At 41.0% G+C, this 25,156-nt stretch overlaps 2 protein-coding genes and 1 long non-coding RNA gene across 3 annotated transcripts; 2 read left to right on the forward strand and 1 right to left on the reverse strand.

The window, feature by feature from the left end:
- Positions 1-3,669: 3,669 nt before the first annotated feature.
- On the reverse strand, positions 3,670-13,274 carry LOC136216750 (uncharacterized). Its single transcript, XM_066003316.1, has 7 exons — positions 13,072-13,274; positions 12,603-12,887; positions 5,169-5,789; positions 4,929-5,093; positions 4,468-4,863; positions 4,046-4,396; positions 3,670-3,945 (listed from the first exon to the last, which is right to left on the reverse strand). The coding sequence occupies exons 3-7, from the start codon at positions 5,577-5,579 to the stop codon at positions 3,670-3,672; spliced, it is 1,599 nt and encodes a 532-aa protein (XP_065859388.1). The 5' UTR covers positions 5,580-5,789; positions 12,603-12,887; positions 13,072-13,274.
- Positions 13,275-14,484: 1,210 nt separating this feature from the next.
- LOC136220333 (uncharacterized) lies at positions 14,485-17,683 on the forward strand. The gene is made up of 3 exons (XR_010684482.1): positions 14,485-16,192; positions 16,273-16,699; positions 17,545-17,683. It is a non-coding gene; the product is annotated as an uncharacterized lncRNA (long non-coding RNA).
- A 1,584-nt stretch (positions 17,684-19,267) lies between these two features.
- LOC136220548 (uncharacterized) lies at positions 19,268-22,733 on the forward strand. Its single transcript, XM_066008360.1, has 5 exons — positions 19,268-19,991; positions 20,244-20,375; positions 20,455-21,300; positions 21,594-21,998; positions 22,088-22,733. Exons 1-5 carry the CDS (start codon positions 19,362-19,364, stop codon positions 22,547-22,549), a joined length of 2,475 nt encoding a protein of 824 aa, XP_065864432.1. The 5' UTR covers positions 19,268-19,361; the 3' UTR covers positions 22,550-22,733.
- Positions 22,734-25,156: the final 2,423 nt, after the last annotated feature.

Below are 25,156 nucleotides of genomic sequence, written 5' to 3' on the forward strand. Positions count from 1 at the left end.
TCCTAAACTTATACAAATTTCTCAAGAATTAACTACTGAAGAGAGGAAAGAATTTGAGAGAATAATTAAAAAATACGAAATAGTGTTTGCTTGGACATACGAAGACATGCCAGGAATCGATCAATCAATCGTAACTCACCGTATTCCAACATACCCCGATGCTAAGCCCGTGAAACAGAAACTCTGACGCATGAGGTCGGAATGGGCAGATAAGATCAGAGAGGAAGTGAAGAAACAGTTAGAAGCAGGGTTCATCGAAGTGATTGACTATCCCCCTTGGGTCGCAAATGTAGTGCCAATCGCGAAGAAGGACGGTAAAGTGAGAATGTGCGTCGATTATAGAGATCTCAACAAGGCTTGCCCCAAAGATGAATTCGCATTGCCTCACATCGACGTATTAATCGACAGTGCTGCATCGAGCGTCTTGCACACGAATGTTGACGGCTTCATGGGCTACATGCAAGTTCAGATGGCAGAAAAGCACAAGGCAAAGACCTCGTTCACAACTGAGTGGGGAACATACTGCTATAAGGTAATGCCGTTTGGTTTGAAAAATGCCGGGGCAACTTATCAACGGATGGCTACGGCACTGTTCCATGATATGATACACAAAGAGGTGGAAGTTTATGTGGATGACATGATGGTCAAGTCAGGACGAGAGAGGGGCATTTCGCTGCACTTGAGAAGTTTTTGGCCCGAATTGCGGAATTCAAGCTAAGGTTGAACCTGAAGAAGTGCTTCTTTGGCGTTTCATCGGGGAAGATCTTAGGCTATGTGATCAGTAACCAGGGGATTGAGGTGGATCCCGACAAGGTAAAGGCCATACAGGAAATGCCAACACCCAAGAATGAGAAAGAAGTGAGAGGATTTCTGGGGCAGGTTCAGTATATCAGTCGGTTCATAGCACGACTCACTGCGATCTGCGAGCCGGTCTTTAAGCTGCTACGGAAAGATCAACCAACGGTTTGGAATGATAAGTGCCAGCAAGCATTGGAGAGTGTCCGGAACTATCTGTCTAATCCACCGGTTTTAAGACCGCCTAAACTTGGAAAACCGCTTCTCCTCTATGTAGCAATCGAGGAGCGATCTATTGAGGCAATGCTGGCCTAAGAAGGGGACAACGGTGTGGAGCACGCGGTGTATTATCTGAGTAAGAAGTTCCTGGAATACGAGCTTAAGTATAACATGATCGAAAAGACGTGCGTGGCAGTAGTATGGCTAACAAAGAAACTACGGCACTATTTTCAATCCTACAAGGTGATCATTATTTCCCGGATGGATCCCGTGAAGTATTTGTGCCGAACTCCGTCTCTAACAGGGAAGCTAGCCCGATGGTTGTTGCTCTTGTCCGAATTTGACATCGAATATGTAATGAAAAAGGTTATTAAGGGGAGAGCCGTAGCTGAATTTCTGGCCAATCAGCCTCTAAATGCGGAAGAGGAAGAGATAAACTATGATTTCCCCGATGAGCACTTGAACGCAATCGAAGTGATACCGTGGAAAATGTTCTTCGATGGAGCGGTTAACTCAAATGGAGCCGGGGTAGGAGTGCTACTTATCTCACCAGAAGGAGAAAGGGTCCCAATGGCAAAGAAGTTATCCTTCCCTCTCACCAATAATATGGCCGAGTATGAAGCATGTATCTACGGGTTAGAGTCGTTAGCAGCACTGGGAGCATCATATGTTGAAATTTGGGGCGACTCAAAACTGATTATCGAACAAGCACGGGGAAACTGGGAAGTAAGGGAAGAAAGGTTGCGTCCATACCTAGACCAGTTGGAAGGACTGGCGCAGAGATTCAGCGAGTGTCGTTTCTATCACATTCCTCGAGCACAGAATCAGGCAGCGGATGCTTTGGCCACTTTGGTGTCGGTATGGGATAATCCCCGGAACCTTGCCTCAAAGCCTTTGGTATTGAGGAGGTCTCACAAACCATGCTACGAAGATGTAATGCTGTTGGGGGCAGATGAAAAGCCTTGGTATTTCGATATCGTAAACTTCATGAAAAGTGGAACATACCCGGCAGAATCAGAACTTAGGGATCAGGCCGTAATCAGAAGGTTAGCTCAGCAATTTGTCATCCACAATGACTTGCTTTACAAAAGACACGCCGATGGTTTACAATTGAGGTGCTTGGATGGGGGAGAAGCCCGTGAGGCAATGGAGTCAGTACACTCGGGAATTTGTGGAGCCCATATGGGAGGAGCAGTATTGGCAAAGAAAATCGTGAGGCAAGGCTTCTATTGGCTCACCATGGAAAGAGATTGTAACGAATATGCAAAGAAATGCCATGACTGTCAAATCCACGGAGATTATAATCACTTACTAGCTATGGAACTACACGTGCTAGCACCCATTTGGCCGTTTGCAGCTTGGGGCATTGATATCATCGGGGAGGTGAGGCCTAATGCGTCGAACGGACACAAATTCATAGCAGTCGCCATTGATTACTTCACCAAGTGGGTAGAGGCAGAATCATTTAGCAAGTTGGGGTCTAAGCAGATGAGGAAGTTCATTGAAAAGCACTTGATCACCAGGTTCGGAGTGCCTCATCACATGATCACGGATAATGGTCCAGTTTCAGGGAGAGGTGAGAAGTCTCTTCCAAGAGTACGGTATTGAGCATCATAGATCTTCTCCATATCGCCCACAAGCTAATGGTGCAGTAGAAGCGGCTAATAAGAACCTTAAAAGGATTCTCGTAAAGACAGTAGAATCGCAGCGGAATTGGCACGAGCAGCTTCCACTCGCTTTATGGGCTTATCGGACGACGGTTAGAACGTCAACTGGGGCAACGCCGTTCTCCTTGGTATATGGGGCCGAAGCCGTCCTCCCAATTGAGATTGAAAAGCGATCGTTAAGAATCGTAGTAGAAGCAGAGATTCCCGAGACGGAATGGGTGAAGAAGCGATATGAGCAGTTAGCATTGGTGGATGAGAAAAGGATGGAGGCCCTTTACCATGTGCACTTATATCAGAGAAGGATGGCCCGAGCCTTCAACAAAAAGGTCAAGGCCAGCCCTATCAAAGAAGGGGACCTGGTGCTGAAACAGATCCGAATGACGCACACCGACCCTAGGGGCAAGTTCAGGCCAAACTGGGAAGGACCATTCCTCGTGAAGAAAATCCTAAGCAAAGGGGCGGTGAAGCTAACTACTATGGACGGCATGGAGTTCTCCGAACCTACCAATCTGGATAGGCTTAAGAAATACTTTTCGTAAAAAAAAAAGAGAAAGAAATGAAAATTCCCGATAGGTTGAAAACCCGCAAAGGGCGACCTATGCAATAATAAGGGACATCCCAATGGGTGAAAACCCGAAAGGGCACTCGTTTGAAAATTCCGGGATAATAAAAGGAGAGATGAAAAATCGCTGGGATCTGAAAACCGAAAAAAGGCGGGTCCTTGTAACAGTAGTTATATCTTGAGCAATCATGAAAATAATGTGTAAGCGGCTGAGTATTTCTATTGCTTGTAAATAAATAAAGGCATGAATATATTCGAAGAGGATGATTGGAATCATTACAATCTACTGAATGCATTGTATTATGAATCATGAGTTATACATTTCCTACCTCTTTCACATAAAAAGCCTACGTCCTATCCACCCCTCTCCCTATATACAAACTATACATCGGGGTAATACTAATGAGAAAACTACAAATAATGAGCCTAATGAGGAGGAAAACCCCAGAAGTCCTCAAAGTCCCTCAGATGAGAAGCCCGCTCCGCAGATAAGGCCTCCTCGGCAACCCGACGACCCTCCTCGGTGGCAAGGCGCCCCGCGGCCTCCACTCGCGTCATCTCCTCTACGGCAAGACGCCCCTCAGTCTCAACTCGCACCCTCTCCGACCAATGAGCATCTCTCTCGCGATAGACATGCCCGACTCTAGCATCGGCATCCCGCTGCGACTCACTGAACCGCTGCTCATTTGCATGAAGATCGCTCTGCAAATAAAAAAAAAAGAAAGGAAAAAAAATATCATACATACATATGTGCATCACACGCATACATTTCACTACACTAATACAGAATAAGAATACTCACCAGGTGGCCGGCGCAGCGTAGAGTAAGCTGCTCTCTGAAATAACCGGACAATCCCATATAATCAGTACACGTCTCCCTCGAAGTATGGAGAGCATCAGGGGGATCGAACGGCATCCTCGAGGTAAAAACCGAAGGGGCTGTCTCGATGCCGGAGTAGGCCACACCCGCCTCGCCGTAATGAATCACTGGAAAATCTCTCCCTAGGATCGGGAAGGGTGTGCCGAGGCGAAGCCGCTCGGGTTGAGCAACGCCGGAGGACTCGCCTGCATAATAGGAAGGCTCGCTCATAGAGGTCCGGGCCCGAGCACCATCAAAAAAGTCAGACGTCCGAGCGCTCCTCAAGGAACCCTCCTGCACGTAAAGACACAATAAATACCCATAACCACCTCGTAAATAAAGAATAAATAGGTCAAAGAACTCACCGGAATCTCCTCCTGACCAAAGACCGCGGCAACAGCCTCCGCCGAAAACACGTCATCTGTAGGGTCCACATCCATCGCGACCTCGGGAGGATCCAACGGGGTCAACAGAGTCGATAAATAGCGGGCACGACCCCCTGTGTGGTCCCACACATCCCGAGGGGCAAATCGACGGGTCAAATCGCGACGGATGTCCGACAAAGGCATGACCCTCACCGCAAACATGGACACGGGAATCTCACCTGGCGTCCAATGTGTGGCACTAACCCCGGTAAAACCCCGGTCCCCCAAATACCAGGCTCGCATGCACGGGCCGGTGAGCACACACTGCTGCCCCTGAATGCGGGTAACATAAGCATAATCGGGACCGAACTCGAGGTCGTCCCATCTAAAGGAAATCTGAAAAAACAAAAGAAAGGTCAAACAAGATCAAACAAAATCCATCATGGTTAAGAGATGTTCACCTGTCCCAAGCTCTGCGTGTCGATCCATGATAGGAGTCGGGCCACCGTCCGCCTCCTCTCAGTACGCAAATCAAAGTCACTCCACCTCGCCATAAGTGGAAGCCTGACAGTGCGTGGCCTACTCCTACGAGTGCACAGCAAAATCCGCCTCTCATAGGCCCAAACCTGCTCGTAGAAACGGATGTCAGAAACAGAAATCGCGGAAAGAATAAAGGGACAAGCCAATGATAGAAGGCGTACTAGAAGGGCAAAGGTGTAACCGCCGAAATCCTTGCGCTTCCGGCAAGTCAGGTCCAGGAATTTATATAGAAAAGCCAAGCCGGCTCCTGACCAATCGTAGGACGACACCGCATCCAAATCATGGAAAGCCTGGATGAGACCCGCATGTATGGTCCCGCTCTTAGTGCGGAAGATCGTCTCGCCCAAAGCATACAGAAGGAAGCTGCGAGTGGCCTGATCCGTCTCATCTCGGTCACAGAAGTCCCTGCGACTCAATAATCCGTAGGTGGTGATGAACTTCGCCGGGGTAGACTTGATGCCGGTATAGACTCCGGGTCTGATCAAAGCAGATATCTCGGCACGGTCAACCCAAGGACGCACCATGTCAACGAAAAGCGGGACCGGGATGCCACTACCCCGTAATCCGGTCATCTCCCCAAAAGAAAAGTGAAAGGTGTGGGTCGAGTCTACCCATCTATCGCATAAGGCGCGCAGGACGAACCGGTCGCACACCCCGTTGGCGCGAGGCAGCGCCAGGATGAAAGGCTCGAAGCCCAACTCTCATACCCAGGCTTTAGCCGTCGGGCTAAGCATGGCATGCCAGATGTGAATGCCCTCGGTGGTCCCTGAAATACCAATGACCTGGAAGGAATGGAACGGGTAAGGCAAAGGGCCAAACTAAAGTCATTACTCCTCGAGAACCTCGCTTCTATGCATACGTCTAATAAAAGTTTGTTAACCTAGCTATTCTTTCGGTTATGTTTAAATCTAACCTAGAAGTTCCTGTCAGTTAAGATCGTTACTCTGTGAGATTTCGTTCGTAGAATCATTTGTATAAGATTTGGTTAATCCTTTATTCTTTGGTGTTCCACTCTCCCGCGTGCTTGCGAAGAGCTTAACCTAATTCTAACTTGAGTCAAAAACGTTTAATTTAGTTGTTTACGTTTTTACTATTCACGTGCACTATTCACGTTTTTTGCGGTTAGCATGCATTATTCATGTTTTTACTATTCACGTACACTATTCACGTTTTTTGCGGTTAGCATGCATTATTCATGTCTTTACTATTCACGTGCATTATTCATGTTTTTACTATTCACGTGCATTATTCGCGTTTTTACGGTTGGCATGCATTGTCCGTATTTTTACTATTCTCATGTATATAGTTCATATTCTTTCAACAAACAAAAAGCATAAAGCATTGTTCACGTGCATAAAATTCGCGTTTTCTAACTAAAAGTCTTCTAAGCAGTCTAAAGGTTAGCATGCAAACGACGTTCAGAATGGGGCTGCTAAGGCCTAGAAGTCTTATCAAAAGATAAAGATCAAGGGGGTACTTACCGGATTGATGTTGGTCCGGCTCAGATGAGAAGCAGGGTGCTGAAAAGGAACCACTCTAGTCAAGTTCTCAAAACCCGCATCCATGCCCTTCGTGCCATCGTGCCTATCCGAATCCATCAAGAATGCTCTAAGTTTAGTGCTAGAGAGAGAGAGAAGAGAGAGAAGGTGTGGGGTTGAAATGAAACCCCACCACCTTATATAGGAGAAGGGAATGGCATTCCCGTAAATAGTGAAAAAGGTACGACGTGACATAAAGGTGAAAAGTAAATAATTAATTACCAGGTGCACAGACCTCCGATTCGCAGTCCGTTTCAGCCTGCGTTTCTGCCAGGCGGCGACCAGTACCCTAAGGACATGATTCCAGACGACAGTCAGAATTTTACAGAACAGTGGCGCCAGTCAAAATACAGATAACAGTCAGCAGAAAAATGATTTTTAGACAAAAGCGTTCCAGGCAAAAGGATAAGCACGTTCCTATCAATAACTCAAATACCCGAGACGATAACCCTAGTAAAACACAGACGACAGTGTTTTAAAATTCAGAATTGCTATTGAGCCATTTGGCCTGCGGTCGATTTAGAGACCAGGGTTGCTTTTGAGCCATTTTGCATGCGGTCGATTTAGAGACCAGGACTGCTTTTGAGCCATTTTGCCTGCGGTCGATTTAGAGACCAGGGTTGCTTTTGAGCCATTTTGCCTACGGTCGATTTAGAGACCAGGGTTGCTTTTGAGCCATTTTGCCTGCGGTCGATTTAGAGACCAGGGTTGCTTTTGAGCCATTTTGCCTACGGTCGATTTAGAGACCAGAGTTGCTTTTGAGCCATTTTGCCTGCGGTCGATTTAGAGACCAAGGTTGCTTTTGAGCCATTTTGCCTGCGGTCGATTTAGAGACCAGGGTTGCTTTTGAGCCATTTTGTCTGCGGTCGATTTAGAGACCAGGGTTGCTTTTGAGCCATTTTGCCTGCGGTCAATTTAGAGACCAGGGTTGCTTTTGAGCCATTTTGCCTGCGGTCGATTTAGAGATCAGGGTTGCTTTTGAGCCATTTTGCCTGCGGTCGATTTGGAGACCAGGGTTGCTTTTGAGCCATTTTGCCTGCGGTCGATTTAGAGACCAGGGTTGCTTTTGAGCCATTTTGCTTGCGGTCGATTTGGAGACCAGGGTTGCTTTTGAGCCATTTTGCCTGCGGTCGATTTAGAGACTAGGGTTACTTTTGAGCCGTTCTACCCGTGGTCGTGGACCAGGGTTGCTTTTAAGCCATTTTACCTACGGTCGATCTAGAGATCGGGGTTGCTATTGAGCCGGTATACCAGCAGTCGATTTAGAGACTAAGTTCCCTAGAAAGAACGTCCATCTGCGGCCGATTCAAAGGCAAAAGCGGGACGAACAAGGCAAAGATCGAAGACGAAGCCGGAGCATGCAGCATGGAGATCAGGTATTGTTCCTCCTACTCTATACATGTCTTTTACTTTAATATATTTACATTGCATGTGTTGCGTTAGCAAAAAACGTTTTCAAAACACACACATCACTGTCAACATAGGAAAGTAGGGGCAACTATAGACACCGAGTCGGAGGACCTGTGATGAAAACCCATAATAAGACGGTTGAAGCGGTCGGTTCCGATAATTTAAAGCAAAAATAATAATAAGAATCACGAGAGGATCTGTAGGGGTTGCGGTCGTCGAGTGGACGGTTCGCGGGCGTTCAGCGGCGCTGGGCGAGCGCCTAGTGGCAGCCGGCGCGCGCCCGACGGCAGTTGGACGCGCGCCCGGCAGCGCGGGACGCACGCCCAGCGGCGGCGGGGCGCGCGCGCCCAACCTACGTTGGGCGTGCGCCCGACATCCGTCGGGCGAACGCCCGACATCCGTCGGGCGAACGCCCGACATCCGTTGGGCGCACGCCCTACGACGTTGGGCGAACGCCCAACCAACGTTGGGCGAACGTCCAACAGAGGTTGGGCGTACGCCCAACCAAGTTGGGCGTTTGCCCAACATTAGTTGGGGGTCCGCATGGATCCCCATGCATTTAGAGGGAGGATTTTTGGGAGCTTCTCACTCTAAAACATTTTTTAGAGATAGAAAGTTATTTTTCGGGAAAAAACATTTTTTTTCCTAAAAATTTCGAATTTCCTAAAAGTTAAAATTTTACCGAAAACACAAAAAACACCGAAAAATCATGATTCGTGGAATCAACCGACTTCAACTGTCAATACCGATCTTGAGGTATTATCCGAGGACTAGACTCGTTTTATTTTATTTTATTTATTTTCTTTATTTTTTTTATGTTATAATTTTATTTATTTAGTTAATTATTTATTTATCACGTTTTATTTAATTTTCCGTATTTATTTAATCTTTGTCTCGTATTAAATAAACATTCGATTTTGTTTTGAAATAAAAAACCTCGTTTTAACATCCCAATGTGAACCATGATCCGATTCAAAGGTAGTTCGGGATTAAGAAACGTTGTAATTATAAGTTTTGAAAATATTTCTAAATAACGTTTTAAAAATAAAACCTCGTTTTAAGAGTCTCCGTTATAGACTATGATCCTATTTGGGTAGTTCGGAGATCCAAAACGATAGAATAGATCTAATTTAAAGTGTTTGAACAAATCTAAAATGTTAGGTACTGTTTCTGTAATTTTTCATTTTCTGTCACAAAAGGTAGTTTACCGACGGAATTTCTGTCGGAAAAGCTGCTGAAATGTAAAAAATGCTGTTTTGGTCCTTCTTTCTCAACTTTTAGACTTTTGGTCCTTGATATATATATATATATGTATAATTATGTAATATATGTATTCAAATTATTTTTGGTTTTTTTGTATATATTTATTTAACATGTTTAGATATTATTTTTCATTAATTTGATTTGATAAGATTATATGTATATTTATAGATTTTCCATCTAATTCATTTAAACTATACATATTTGTTATTTTGGGGTTATTATGGGTTATTTTCCATATATACTTATCATAAACCATTTTGGGGGTTAAATACCATTTTCTTCTTTATGAATCTTATTCATTTCTTACATGTTTGTTTAATTAAAATAAAAGTATATTATATCTAGTATTATTTTCATTACCATTTTTACCTATTGATAATCATAATATATATATATTTTCTCTTTACCTCCTCTTTAATCTATAGGTATAATCACCATTTCTACTAAAAATATATGTATATGTACATATTTCATCTTTTCCTTTTAAATTTCCTATATATATATATATATATATATATATATATATATATATATATATATATATATATATGTTTTGAAAGTGTTTTGGTTGGGTGAATTTGGGTTTAATTCATTAATTGTTGTAATTATGTTCAAATGGAGGTTAATTGAGTGAAAAGGGGAAAATAAAAGACAAAAAGGGATTTCAAGTTGTTTGTTTAAATTAACGTTTTTCTAGATATTCTTCAAGTACAAATAAAAGATTTTTGTCATTTTAAACCGTTTCTAAAATATCACGTGTTGAAACCTTAATTCGTTCCAACGGCGGATTAAGCGAACCTTGTAATTAAAATCGTTTTCTTTTTGTAAATAATAGAGTTTTGAATCGTTTCCTAATTAAATGGTTTTGTACAAAATAAATTGACTTGTATGATTAATCACGTTTTTAGATTAAAATGGTTTGCTCAATGTTTTCAAACGCTCGAGTCGTTCCAACGGCGATTCGAGGGAACATCATTAACGGGGTTTCGAAACGTACCTAAATCGTTTCAACGGCGATTAAGGTACGAACCATGTAAATAAACTCGTTTTTGGGGGAATGGGATTAGCTTAGAATTAGTGTATAGACTAAGGCATAAAATCACACTGTGAATAAATCAATTCTCTCTTCTCCCCCTCTCTCTCCTATGTATTTTAAATTTATGCAAAATGGGTGATTCTTTACTAAAATGGCTTTTAATGACATGCTCAAAACGGTTTTCAAAGCGAGAAAGAAAAGGTTTCAAATGAATTTTAAACTTAAAGAAATATGCGATTAGTCCATTATCGCCTAACACGCTGAGTAGGAGGCCGGTGGTTCATAACCGGGCGATGTCGGGGTGCCTAGTAGCCTTTCTCCGGAAAGGAGCTAGCCTTCTCGACTCGTACCTAAGTTTCCCGAACCCTCACCGGTCTCCCGTAAGGGATCGGTGTTCATTTTCCCATTCGTGGGTGGCGACTCTTCCATACTCTGAGCTCCGGTCCTGCCGAGCAGCTTGATTCCACGATTGGTTGCTTTCGGCGCCAATCACCGCTTACGTCGGCATGAGGTGTCCACCCCCCGGTCCGCCCGGGCGAGGCCGTTCGGCACCTTGTCTAACAAGTACCTTGAAAATCCAAACTCACAACCACAAATTGCTCATGTTGGCGAAGAACAGAAACCGAAAAAGATAAGCTGACACTCCGTAAAATCCATAAAGAAGGCTTATCCCGAAGGTTAGTAGAAACCAAAACCATACCAATACTGGTCCAAAACCTTGGACTAATAGAAACAAAATCCACCATAGGTTCAGCTAAGCATAAAAAATCAGGCTTGTGACAATTACATAAATCCCTAACGTACCTCTGAGTATTAGGGTCGAGGAGGCCCCTACAATTCCAATAAATCACCTTCATTTAAACCGAGCAGGTGGCTTGCTGACCCGTTTAGTACGAGTGGAAGAAGTCTCTGAAACTGTACACACCTCCTTACCAGGCCGAGATGCACCAACAGTATGCCATGGTTCCCCATCCAATTCCACTAAGTCCGCCCATAACAGAGATTTAGATGGCAAAATATTCGCATTACCCGGGGAATCGGGCCGCTCAATCACCTCAAGTGAATCATTAACACCTGTAGGACTTCTAGCAAATAAACTATTTCCTTGATCCACCAAACCAGGAACAACAGCTTCAACAACTTCAGAGGAACGCAAAGTAGTAACAACTGTGGAAATTGCATTAGAAACTGGAGCTAGCTCACAATTTCCTTGATTCCTAACCTTCACAGGTGAAGGAGAGTTCCTTCGACAATGCACAACAGGCCGATGCTCCACCGGTTTTTTGTTCTTTTTACACTCATATGCCATATGCCCAATATTAGAGCAAACCTTACAAAAGCTTGGCAATTTTTCATACACCACATCAATCCAAAAATTCTTACCCGCCCTCTCAATCCCCAATTGAGTCGGCAAGTCCCCAGCCATATCCACATCCAAAAGCATTCTAGCAAAGTGGCCAAAATCCCCTTCCAAGGTAGCCCTATCAAATCTGATAAGCCCTCCAATTCCTTTAGCAATATCCGCAAGAATTTGTGAATCCCAATATTCCCACGGGAGTGAGTAAAGACGAACCCAAACCTGAGAATTGGTTGATTTCATCGTAAACGGATCAAAATCCGGAACCCATAGTTGCAATCGAAAAGTGCCCGGCTGAACATTAATAACCCCTCGATCAACCACCAAATCATGTGCTTCCCTTGTTGGCAAAACAACCTGAAAATAACCTCTACCTATTGCAATAAGTCTCCATTGCACATCAAGTCCCCAAATTCTCGAGAGACATATCTTTAGATCCGCAACCTTCCATGGGGAATCTCCCTTTGAAAGGATGAGCCTACCAATCAAAGAATGCGCACAAAGCGCCAAACGCCTGTCATACGCAGCTTTTCCATGGGGAATCTCCCTTTGAAAGGATGAGCCTACCAATCAAAGAATGCGCACAAAGCGCCAAACGCCTGTCATACGCAGCTTGAGAAATCCGAATCGAATTTAATCCCATGATATCAGAGATTTTAGCAGACGAGGAAGGAGCAACCGGTAAATTCGAAGTAAGAACCGCAGAGAACGATGGCTTGGAAACATTAGAAAGATTAGGAAGCATAGAACTAGAAGCATATCTCAATTTGGATTGAAGAGAACTCCAATCCCTAGATAATCCTCCGAATGCACATCCATTGAAACAACAATCAACTAAGAACAATTTAACCAAATAGCAGCAAAATTACGATGAAATCTGCCTCTCACATATTAATTACAAGAGCCAACACACATGGATAAAACCAGCAAGAACAGCAATAATTCCTATAACAGATAGAAATCACCAGCTTTGTATTTTAGCAGAACTCACCAGACAGAAATCTCCTGAAGATCGGAATCACAGATGAAGTCGCCGCCGGAGGAGTGGAAAGAGGAGAAGTCACCGCCGGAGGAGATCAGGCCAATCCCCTAACTATCGCAACAGAAGAAAATAGGCCAAGATCCACAACCGCAACACAGAGTCGACGCTCCAACATCAGCACAACAACAACGGAGGAACCAGAAGAAACAGAACTCAGTGGCGGCGGCAGCAAAGCTTCCAAATGCCGAACGCGAAGGTCGGCGGCGGATTCACAAGCTTAGGTCATTCGCTCACCTGTACGCGAAGGTCCCCCCCCACCAAAAACAATTCTTAAGTTATTCATTAAGAAGAATAACTTTTTCCGAACGGAATAATACTATTAAGCTTATTAAATACTACTAATTTTAGGAAAATAAAAATTCTAATTCCGGTCTCTTCTTCGTAAGAGGGGTGGCTAAGGTTTCGATTGTGTTCTTACATTCTCTTCCTTTCTCTTATGAATTAATCGGAATTTGCATCCCGTGGTGCGGTTTGTTGTATTCTAGTGGATTATGGAACAACCTTTGCAAGGTCTGTCGTTGGATGCTGAGGAGAATGAGATTATCGACTTCTCTAGAGATGGAGAGGTTGCGGGACAGAGTACGGGACTGGTATACTTTGGAATTCTTAACAGAGCGATCGGTGAATGAAGCTACGATGAAGATCCGCCTGGCGGACATGTGGTTTAAAAAGTTTGTAAAATAGTACCGTTCATTCCGTTAGCAAACACATATCAAATTGACAAACGATGTTAAAAGTCAAAGGAATAAGAGTTAATTTGGTAATTATATTTGTTTATTTTATAAATTAACCCTCTTATTATCTAATTATCAAAAAAAATCCAAAATAAAAGAGGAGAGAGAGGGAAGAGAAAGAAGAAAAAAATTAAAAATTAAAAAGAGATGGAGAAGATGGTATAATTGATTTTTATTTTTTATTTTGGGATATTTTTGTGATAATTAGATAATAAGGAGAGCTAATTTATAAAATAAATAAATATAAGGACCAAATTAACTCTTTTTCGTTTGACTTTTTACACTTTTAATCAATTTGGTATGTGTTTGCTAACAGAATGAACCTTAAGGTACCATTTTGCAAACTTCTAAACCACATGAGTGTTGTTCGAAAACAGATGTAACCACAAGGTTTCTTTTTGTACTTTTCCCTATATTAGATTTATACTTTGTTAAATTTGTAATATTTTTTGTTTTATTTATTGATTCTTAACGGGTAAGAGTACCCATGAATTAAATCGGACGGTATAGGATGCAAAAAGGTATACCCGTTAGGGTAATGGGACGGGTACAGATAATTCAAAAATAAAAGAGTAAGGGTTTGTGATTGACATTACTCGTCTACCCTAGCAGTTGCCATCTCTACTTAAAACCCCAATTGTTTTCAGCTTTGTTGGAGAAACATGAACACAAGAAGGAAAGAGATATGAGTGAATTACACAATAGTCAAAATTAATCAATTATTTACAAGTGTCTCAGTCTATTAAACAAATTTATTTAAATGTCAAATTTGGTGGTTATTTTTAAATCTGTATTTTTTTTCTACAATTGATTAACTGAAAAATTGATAAAAATAAAAATAAAGTTGTGATATTCTGATATTTTAATAAAATCATATAATGATAAAATACATAAAAATGATTTTCATAATTGTAAATAAAAATTAAAATCTGATTTTTTCTATGTAATTTGCTCAAGAGGGGATATCTACATAACAGAGCCCAGTCTCAATCTACAATTACTCCTAGGCCGGACCTTCAAAGCCCATAAGAATGTTGATTATTGATGGCTTCCAGGCCCAGGAATGAAGTCCTCTCTTTCACAGTCATACCAGCAGAACTAAGCGTCTCAGTGCCACCGTCTGCATAGTTGATCAACAAAGCAAACGGGAAATTTTATATATCAAACTCCCCACTAAGGGAGAACACATGAGAATTTCTATTTGATATGTTCTCTGAGTGTTCTATCGCAAATTCCTGAGGATAAAAATTGCATCTAATAGCTCTTGTTATCCAACCTCAATTGTGTTGCTATCTGTAAGGGGAAGGCAGTTGGCCCGTAGGCTAACTGGCCCAAACATAGGCAAAGCTCCGAGGAGGCTTCAACAAGGAGTGATGAATGGAATATATCTATGTTTGTTCCTCCTAGACCCGAAGTCGGTATAAGCAGCACTATAGGGGACAAGGACTCTTGGGTGTGGGATTTCCTCCACCTCTGAGTTAGCAAGTAGGCACTAGGAGGTGGGCATCTGGCCTTATGGATGTCTCCATTCAGAAGCACGATGGGCCATCGAGGACTATAGTGGGTGCTCCTACGAAGGTCAAACTTTGATACACAAAGGGAATATAGTGGGACGGTATTTGGAAGCGGTTTACGAGTTTTGGTGTAGGTTCACCCATACTCTCAGATGTAGGAATGGAGGGAATGCTTATGAGGGAGAAATCCCCTCGGTATCGGTTTGCTGGCTGTAGGTTTCGGGAAATCTTGGTGCGGCATGGGCACTTTGACATAGCCCAAGTCTTTCCCCAGTGACACTATGCTGTCATGTATGCATGGGATTTTAATTATGGATGCCATCCTTGTGTAGTTTTGTTCTAATAGGAACCCAGAAAAGGATCTGCTTGTGGGATCACATTCTCCTCCCCTTGTTTTGTCAATTTTCCTTTCAATTCTCCTTCTGTTAACACGATTTTTGCAATTTTCCATTGTAAAATTAGTTTTTTAAACTCAAACAGAAACTGTTATGTTCAAACCTTTAACAATGCTCTGTTGCAGCTTTGAGTTTTATGGGGTGTACTCCAGTTATGAAGTTCTCTTTTGTAGTTGTGCACGTAGATGTAATAAAGTTAGAGTGCAAAGAAAAAAGAAACTTGGAGGAGACGGAAAAGAATAGGAAAAAATAAAGTCAGTCCATTAGTATTTGACGGAAACATGGTTTTCATATGCTTGGATGATTTAAGATTCTCGTGCATTGCCTTTGTGTATGCAGTTGGGCATGAATTTGAACTGGTTGTGCTTTGTTGTTAGTTAAGCATGTGTTTTGTTGCTTCTATTAATGCAAATGTTTTTGCTTCTTTTTGTTGGCGACCTTCTTCATTAGGAAGTTGTTTATAGATCTGAAAAAATGGGTTGGCATCATCACTTTTTCCATTTTTATTTTTTTTATTAGTAAAAAATTACTTTTTAAGTAGTTTGTTTGTACACCATCATGAGATTGCCCTTATCTTTGTTTTGATGCTTGTCCTAATATTCTTATTACAGTGTTGGACTTAATGTTTTGGCTGCATTTTTGTTTCCTAATCCTTGCTTTATCTTTACCAATTGTGTTCTCAGCATCCTTCTTATAATTTTTACAATGGCACAATGATCCAGAACTTCAAGACAGAAGGAAAATTGTTCCTTCTGAGATCACAGTAAAGCTTTTGCAACAGACAATGGAGAAATCTGAAAACAAAAAAATTGTCATTGTTGTGTTCCCACGCAATGAAGTAAATTGTACTTCTTTTGACAGCATTGCAAACTTTGTAATTTCATATAATATCCAAGGTTTAATATCTGCTCTTGTTGCTATGTTAGGATATGATTTCTGCTGTTTCTTCCTAATTTCTTCACGACCCATTCCGCAGATGAATACAGAACTTGAGTCTGTGTTGTCCTCAAGATTCAAGGAAAGGGATGATGATAACATTGCCATTTTACAAAAGCGACGTAAAGCTTACTTCGAATTAACAGTACTTGTAATCAACTACTACAGCTCGAAGGGAAAGGTTTAAGGGGTAAATTTTATTGTACAAAGAATATATAAGCTCAGAACACTATGATGATATATTATCTGTTATTTTTATATGCTGAACTGTCTGAAGAACCCATAAGATTTCTTATTTTCCTGGACTGGTTTTTCTTTTGGTGCCTTGGACTGATGCTCAAAGTTCCTAGTGATGAGATTTTCTTAGGATGTCAAGAAAGTCTTCTCCAAGCATCAAGCATACATCAAGCGGTACTGTGGATCATGTGAAAGAATGAAAGGTCCTACAATTAGCTCACTCAGTTTTGGTAAATCTTTGATAACCTGTTGGATGCACTTGCTCTCCATTAGTTGTTGGAGACATGAAAATATAGGAAAAAAGAACTATTATCTGAACAAACTTTGGAAACATTATCTGTGTTCAGTGGTGAATACGGATTCGCAGTTATTGAAAATCCAGCAACAACCTTAACAATGTCTCCTAAACTAAAGACTATGTTAAATTTAACCTTGGTATGAACACAAACAAACAATTTCTTAGAGGTAGGATCACACTCAAGACATTATGTTTTAGATCAGAAATATATGTAGACATCAACAGTTTATGTAACTTCCATATTTGCAAAGAGTATTGAAGTTTAATTAGGTATTAGTTTAACCAAAATTCTGATATTGAAGTACATCCTCAATGGACCTGGGTAAATTTTTATGTACAGCAATTACAGAGTTGTACATCTTCAATCTCTTTTGTTGTATTAGGCAGTGTTTTGGTTATGGACCCCCTAGGCTTGAAACTTGAAAGAACTTGGGACCGCTACACCTGGGACTGCAGTTGCTTTTACAAAAATATGTATTGACAATTTCCTTGAAGTTTCCAATTTAAATAAAATTTTAACTCATAACTGTACTTGCCTTCCAATCAGCTCATGTTGAGTTTTATTAAATTTCTGAAATGATTCTATTAAAACTTTGATAAATGGTTGGGAATTCCATGTGTGTAATTCAATTGCATCAAATGTTGTGGAATATTCAAAATCAAGTTGCATCTATATTCTGGCAAAATAAAATAAGAGGGTTTATCAATGTTGGATAATCCATATTAGTAATATACTACTTCAGGAATATTATTTTTATTATTTATTCATTAATGCAGGTACTTGCTTCATCAAGGAATCTAAACAGGTTTGACTAGTCGTTGTATTCATTGCCCAAAAAATTAACATATCTTCTCTAAATTGTACAGTAGTCAATTTGAAAAGGAGTTATTCAGTTTGTGAAACCCAAGCGGTGGAAATGGGATAAATTATAGGATGGTAACTTATGTTTATGGTCAATTAAAAAAAAAAAAAAAGTTAGTCCACTTCATTTTAGTAAAGTTATTGTTTTATTTTAATAAATCACCGTAATAGTAATAGTAAAGTGACTTGGGAATGACTGACTATTATATATATACATATAAGAGGAAAATACAAAAATAATATTACTATAAAAAAAATAATACTTGTGTTTTGCATTATTTATAAATAAAGGTATATGGTTTAATTAAAAGTTTGTGGTATGATTTAATTTACAAAATAAGGTATTTCAGATTACATCGTTATGTTTTGATGCAAATAAGAAAATTTTTATTTTTTAAATTACATTTACATATTGACAAAACACATCCAAAAATTAAATTGCATTTGTGTAAAATCAACTTGAATATCAATTTTAGTTCATAAACCGTGAAATTAGTAAAACACGTAAAATTTCCATCATATGATTTATGGTGCTGCGTTTTGTGAGATGGACCGTGTTTTGTCGATATGTAAGAACAATTTTTTTCAAGATAAAAATGTCATTGGTTGTAATCAGAACTTAACTGTATAATATGAAATACCTTATTTTGTAAATTAAATCATACTATAGACCTCTATTTATGAACTATTAAACCACATGCTTTTGTTTGCAAATAGACAAATAATGTGATTATCATATCACTATAACAGTAATTTTTTTTATTTGAATTGGTTAAAATGATTTTATTAAACTAAAAAAAGGGATAATTACTAATCTGACCCAATCAAGGATCTCAATTTACATATCTAACCCACCTTGCTTCCATTTTACCAAATTAGACATTTAAACCCATTTTGGACAAAACTACCCTTATTTTAGTTTGAAGGTTCATCTCCTACCTCCCGTTGCTTCCACTTCGACTTCCTCACCTGACATTTCTCATTCAACTTCATTGTGGTTCATCTTCTTCAGTTTTAGTGTGTTTCAACTGCATTTTACGTTTTGAATTCATCACTATATATAATCCGGGCCGTTCTTCTCTGCATTTTCATTTTGATTTTCATCTCCTACCTCGCGGACCGTTTTCATTTGCTGCGCACGGCGAGGATGGCGAGAAAACGGAAGGCGACGGCGGCGGCAAGCGAAGAGGAAGGACGGACGAAGCATAAGGTAAGCATGCATCATCTTCTTCCCTGTTGTTACCGCCATTAATGAAGATTAAATGCGCTCGAATGCGCTCGAATGTTAACTGTATGTAAATATGGTCGCATTTGTTACCTAAATGCGACAAATGCGACAAGGAATTATATGTGAACTTGGTGTCGCATTTGTTACCTAAATGCGACAAGGAATTATATGTGAACTTGGTGTCGCATTTGTTACCTAAATGCGCTCAAATGCGATAAGCTACACCCTTAAACATTGTCGCATTTGAGCGCATTTAGGGACGAATGCGACAAAATTGTAAGTGAGATAAGGAATTATACACAGAATATGTCAGATTTGTTAGTGAATTTAATATGTGTATGTTTAAAATTGTTACAGCATGATCCCAGGGAATCCAAAAAGGGCAGAGATAGTTCCATTTTCAAATATCCCAAGGCGGTTCATTCGGATGCTCAAGTAACAATGAGGTTTAATGTGGATTCTGGGGTTATGATAAAGAAGTATTTGAGTGAAAAGTAGTTAGAAATGTATAGGAAAACATGTTTTGGTCAATATTTGGATATAAAGGTTGCTGGTTTCTCTTCTGGAATAGTTCATCATGTCCTATCGCGGGAGATTAAACATAAAGAAAGTAAACACAGGGAGATGTGGTTCAGGGTGAGGGGAGTTGATATGCGGTTTGGAGATTGGGAGTTTAGCCTGATAAGTGGTTTAAGGTTTGGGGTAAACATGGGAGAATTCATGGAAAGAATGTATGAATTAGAGATGTCGCATAGGTTGCGAAATAAGTACTTCAAGCAATACGAGACAATAACGACCATTAACTTCTTGGAAGGTTTGCAAAGTATACAATGGAAGAAGAAGGATGCGACTGACAGATTTAACCAAGATGCTGTGATGATTGCCATGTTGTACTTTGTGCATGGCAATGTACTGGATAATGCTAACGATAGGTATGCAAAGGATTGGGTTTTGGATCTTGCAGATTATCCAAGACTGTTTAATGAGTTTCCATGGGGGACGTTGGCTTGGGAGGAGACATATAGGTTCTTGGACTGGGCCATTAGCAAAAGATTGATGAAATTAGAGGCAAATGCAGCGGGAAAGAGGAAACGTGTTCCATATCAACTGATCGGATTTGCACACGTATTCCAGGTATGATTTGTGTTGTGTATATATGTTTGGTGTATGAATGCGCCCGAATGCGATCACCAAACTTACATCTGTGTCGCATTTAGTGTTGAATGCGCTCAAATGCGACAAGATTGGGTTGCTAACCTTATCGCATTCGAGCGCATTCAAATGGAATGCGACAAGGTTGGGTTGCTAACCTTGTCGCATTCGAGAGCATTCAAATGGAATGCGACAAGGTTATAATTCTTATCAAGGGATACCTCTTATTTGCAGAGTTGGATTCTTGAGTTGTGGAATGTGACTCGTGCATATTACACAAGGAGAAGTGGCAACCCACTTCCACGTTTGCTGAGATGGACCCAGAGAATAGTCCCCTCAAACAAAGTAGTCAGAGAAACGTTTTCTGTAAGTGGAATGAGATTTGTATGTTTAAATTTATTTTGTATTTGTTTACCAATACATTGCTATTTTTTTGCAATGTAAGGTTGCTGATCCTCCAGACGCGCGTCTTGTGGTCGAGAAGGAAGAGAAAGAGTTCGATTGGTACACGTATTTGGTGGACCATGTTGAAGGACGGGAAGCTGATATAGATGAAATATTTGCCCAAATAAAGAAAGGTAAGGAGAAGGTTGAAGATGAGGAGGAGGAAAGTGATGAGGAGGAGGGGGGTGATGAGGAGGGTGATGGTGAGAAGGGACATGTTGAAGAGAGAGGTGATGATGAAGAGGGAGGTGATGATGAAGATGATGAGGAAGGGGATGATGAAGTTGATAGGTATATCATTGCATCACGGTCACAAACGACCGAGATAAATCAACTTCAGAAAGTTCTGACGGATGTGCTTGATAGGCATCATAGGTGGTGCAAGGGAGAATTTAGCAAGGTCGGTAGTAAGTTGGGCAGCCTAGAGGACCGAGTATCATTGATTGGGGGGGATATAAAAGACTTAAAGGCGATGGGTCGACCCAATACCAATCGGGAGAATGAGGAGGCTCAGCCTAGTATTGTTCGGGAGGAGGTAGGTATGGTCCAAGATGAGCCAAGTAAAGATGGAAAGGAGCAAGAGGCAGCTGTTATGGTTCAGGAGGAGTTTAGTAAAGATGGAAAGGAGCAGGAGGCAGCTGTTATGGTTCAGGAGGAGTCAAGTAAAGATGGAAACGTTCAGAAGGAGGGCGATGAGGTTATTGTCGTATTAGATGATTCTGTGCCCGATGAAGTTGTCCATCTTGATGATTCTGTTCCTGAGGAAGTTGCCCAAGTAGGGGAGGTTGTCCATGAAGTGCCAAAAGAGGTTGAACCAAAGTTGCAGCAAGTCCAAGAAGTCCAAAAGGTAGAAGTTGGTTGAATTTATACATGAAATCGTATCTCTGGGTCGCATTTTGTTATGGAATGCGCTCAAATGCGACAAGCTATTACATGAAAGCTTGTCACATTGGAGCGCATTCAAATGGAATGCGACAAGCTATTACCTGAATGCTTGTCGCATTGGAGCGCATTCACCTACAATGCGACATGCTATTACCTGAATGTTTGTCGCATTGGAGCGCATTCACCTCCAATGCGACAGGCTATTACCTGAAACTTCAAGGAGATAAGCTCATTACCATGTTTTTCCTTTTGTAGGTGGTTGCCATAAAAGGTGAAGATAAGGGTCCAACCCGAGGAGGTAAAGTTCCAACCCGGGGTGGAGGCAGAGTTAGAGGTAGAGGGAGAGCAGGTGGAAAAGGTAAACGGGTTCCTATGATGAGCAAGTATTTGAATTCACCGTTCACCGATCCATTACAGTACACCGATCCATTAGCCTTATATGGTGGCCAATACATTGGCGGGTTTGAGGAAAGACCAGTTATTTGTAATGTTGATGATCAGCGCCACCGAATAGATGCATGTTTGATAGAGGAGCTAGATGCGTGGCTCAACGGGCCTGAATCAACTGAGGGAATACGTTTGGGTGGTTTAGATATGTACTTGCTTGATGCAAAGTTTTTCAATACCCTTCGGGCCGTTGGGACGTATATATGCAATGAGGTAACATTCATCTATCCAATATTCCCTTTTCATTTGTAATTAGGTGTCCTTTACTATAGTATTAAAGGTTTACATAATCAATGTTGCAGCATATCACTGGTTGGTTCTATTTACTGAGACGACAGTCAGTACAAACTGAGGTGGATGCAGAATGGACTACAGTTGATACAGATTTTGTTGGATTAATGGGCCAAGCCATGTATGTGAAGGGGTTTAATGAGCCAAACTGGGATAGTGAAGACTATTTCGTACAAAGAGTAAAAGGTGATACAAATAATTTTGTTCGCCCTTGGCACACAGTGAAAAGAGTGTTCATTCCGATCAGCTACAAGCAAGAGCACTGGATCCTAGGAGTGTTAGAGTTGCGGTCTATGCACCTGCACATATATGACAGCCTTATCTCAAACATGTCGGAGCAACCTTTGGATGCGTTCCTCCAAACACCCTTACAAGTCATTGTTAGAGTCATGGAATTGAGCGGCTATTTTGTAGATGGACGTGAAAATGTGAGACGGATGATCACTTGGAGTAGAGTTCCAGGGGTGCCATAACAAATGTCCGGCTCAAATGACTGTGGTGTTTGGACTTGCATAAACGCACAAGTCTTAAGTGGATTACATAATCTCCCGCACGATGACTCATATGTATATCCATACAACTCTACGGATGGCACTTTCTTCCGTTTGTGCCTTGCAGTTGAGTTGTTTCATGGACGATTGTTAGATTTCAAATGATAGTGTAATAGCATGTTTTTGGTTGTATATTATGTTTTATTTATGTAAGTCTATTATGTTCTATGGTCTCATTTAAAAACCTTATCGTATTTGACTGGAATGCGCTCAAATGCGACAAGTAATATTCATAAAGGAATTTTCTGAACCGCATTTGAGCGCATTCAACACTCAAATGCGATGAGGTTTGTTGCTAACCTTGTCGCATTTGACTGGAATGCGCTCAAATGCGATATTAATATTCCAAAAGGGAATTTTCTGAACCGCATTTGAGCGTATTCAACACTCAAATGCGATGAGGTTTGTTGCTAACCTTGTCGCATTTGACTGGAATGCGCTAAAATGCGACAGTAATATTCCAAAAGGGAATTTTCTGAACCGCATTTAAGCGCATTCAACACTCAAATGCGACGATTTTTCTGAAAAACAAGGTAAAGTTGGCTGCCCCATAGAATCATAAAGTCTTAAAACAAGCACAATGTTAATGACAAATGATATTAATCAACTGGGTCATAGATGCTTTGAGGTAGTAGTGTTAGAACAACTTGCTGAACTTGAGATTACACTAGGAAGTCGTGTAGTATTTGGAAGCATGGATGGAAAATTCAAACGATTATGACCGATGCTCCCGCATCTGCTACACCTTGTGCGAATTACATCTTCACCCACGGATGGCCTTCTTTTCTGACCTTTTGGTCGACCAGCAGACCGCCCCTCCTTCTTAGGAGGAAGCACCTTCATAGGATTCTCGTTCACTTTCCATTCCGATTGGTGACCAAGTGGATATATCGAGTCACCCCATGCCAACTTAAGTGACTCGTTGGTGTAGTAACGATGCACCCACCTATAGGCGTTGTCCATCCTATGTTTGGAAGCAACTTTGCATACGTGTTCACATGGAAATTGTGCTAGTTGCCATTTCCTGCATGTACATTTTCCTGCATTTAAATCACACAAGTCCCCCCTTTACCCGATCACCGATTTGAAAGGTGTGATTATCCACAGGGAAATACGAACAACGTACTGCTGCCCCTACATGCTTTATCATCTTTTTTTCCGGCAACTTGGCCAAATACCCCACACGTTCTTCTGCAGAAACATATTAATCTCATAAATAGTTATGTATGATAAAAATAAAATAAAATAAAATAAAAGACACGTTTATAACCTGCTTCTGTACGCCTCTCGTAAAACCATTTCTGTAGTGTCATGCGTATGAACTCAACCAACATTGTTATTGGTAGACGTCTAGCCTCCACCATTAACGCGTTGAATGATTCTGCAACATTCGTGGTGATAATGTTATACCGACGACCACAAAAGAACGCACGTGACCATTTATCTTTTCCAGCTTGCAGTAAATAGTCGGCATCACTAGAATGTAGTGAACGAAGTGTCGCAAAGTTTTCCTCAAAATCAGATACCCGATAGGATTTTGCACATTTCCAAAACGCCTCATCTATCTTACGAATTCCACGAAATTTGGCCTTCACATTTTGTTGCAGGTGACGAGTGCATGCCCCATGTACAGCATTAGGAAAAACCAAATTAACTGCATGTATAATGCTCTGATTTCGATCTGATATAATGGCTAGATCTTCAACATCGTGCAGACACTCTTTCAATTTATTCATAAACCAAAGCCATGATTCATTACTTTCTTTCGGGCCAACACCAAATGCAATAGGAAAGATCATTTTGTTCCCATCAATGGCAACTGCAATGTATAATATGCCGGGATATTTACCTTTTAGAAAAGTTCCATCAACGGCTAAGACAGGTCGAATATGTTGTTTAAAACCTCTCAATGAAGCACCCATAGCCATAAAGAAAAATTTAAATTGATCATCATCATCTGTCTCTATATGTGTCACGGTTCCCGGATTTGTACTCTTCAACATCTCACAATAGTCCGGTAACAACATGAATGATTCTTCCGGCGAACCACTCCGCGCTTCCAATGCCCAGTGTCTTGCTCTCCAAGCTTGCATATAAGAGAGATTAACAGAAAAATCTCGTTCAAAATCAAAAACAATATCCTTTGGTCGATGCACCCGATTTTCCAAATGTCACGTCCGTGTCTAAATTTCTAGAATTTATGTCTAGATATTAATAGGAAAAATTTGGAGTTAATTCGATGGGTTTAGGTGTAAATTAAAAGTTTAGGGTAATTATTAAAAGATTATATAAAGATGGAGGATCAAAATGGATATTTGTCAAATTTGGGATATAAATCCCAAATTGTTCCAGGAGCTACGATCATCATCTTCATCTTATTTCTTTCTTTTCTTTTCTTCTGTGTTTCTTTTTCTTTCATTATTATCAGACCGTTCTTCGGCCGTTTCTCCACAGTTTCTTTGATTTACGGAGATTCGACCGTCCAAATCACTTGAACTTTAAACTATAGCATCCTTAGGCATAGATCTA

The sequence above is a fragment of the Euphorbia lathyris genome, chromosome 2, assembly GCF_963576675.1.
Source record: "Euphorbia lathyris chromosome 2, ddEupLath1.1, whole genome shotgun sequence".
In the NCBI taxonomy this organism is placed as follows: domain Eukaryota; kingdom Viridiplantae; phylum Streptophyta; class Magnoliopsida; order Malpighiales; family Euphorbiaceae; genus Euphorbia; species Euphorbia lathyris.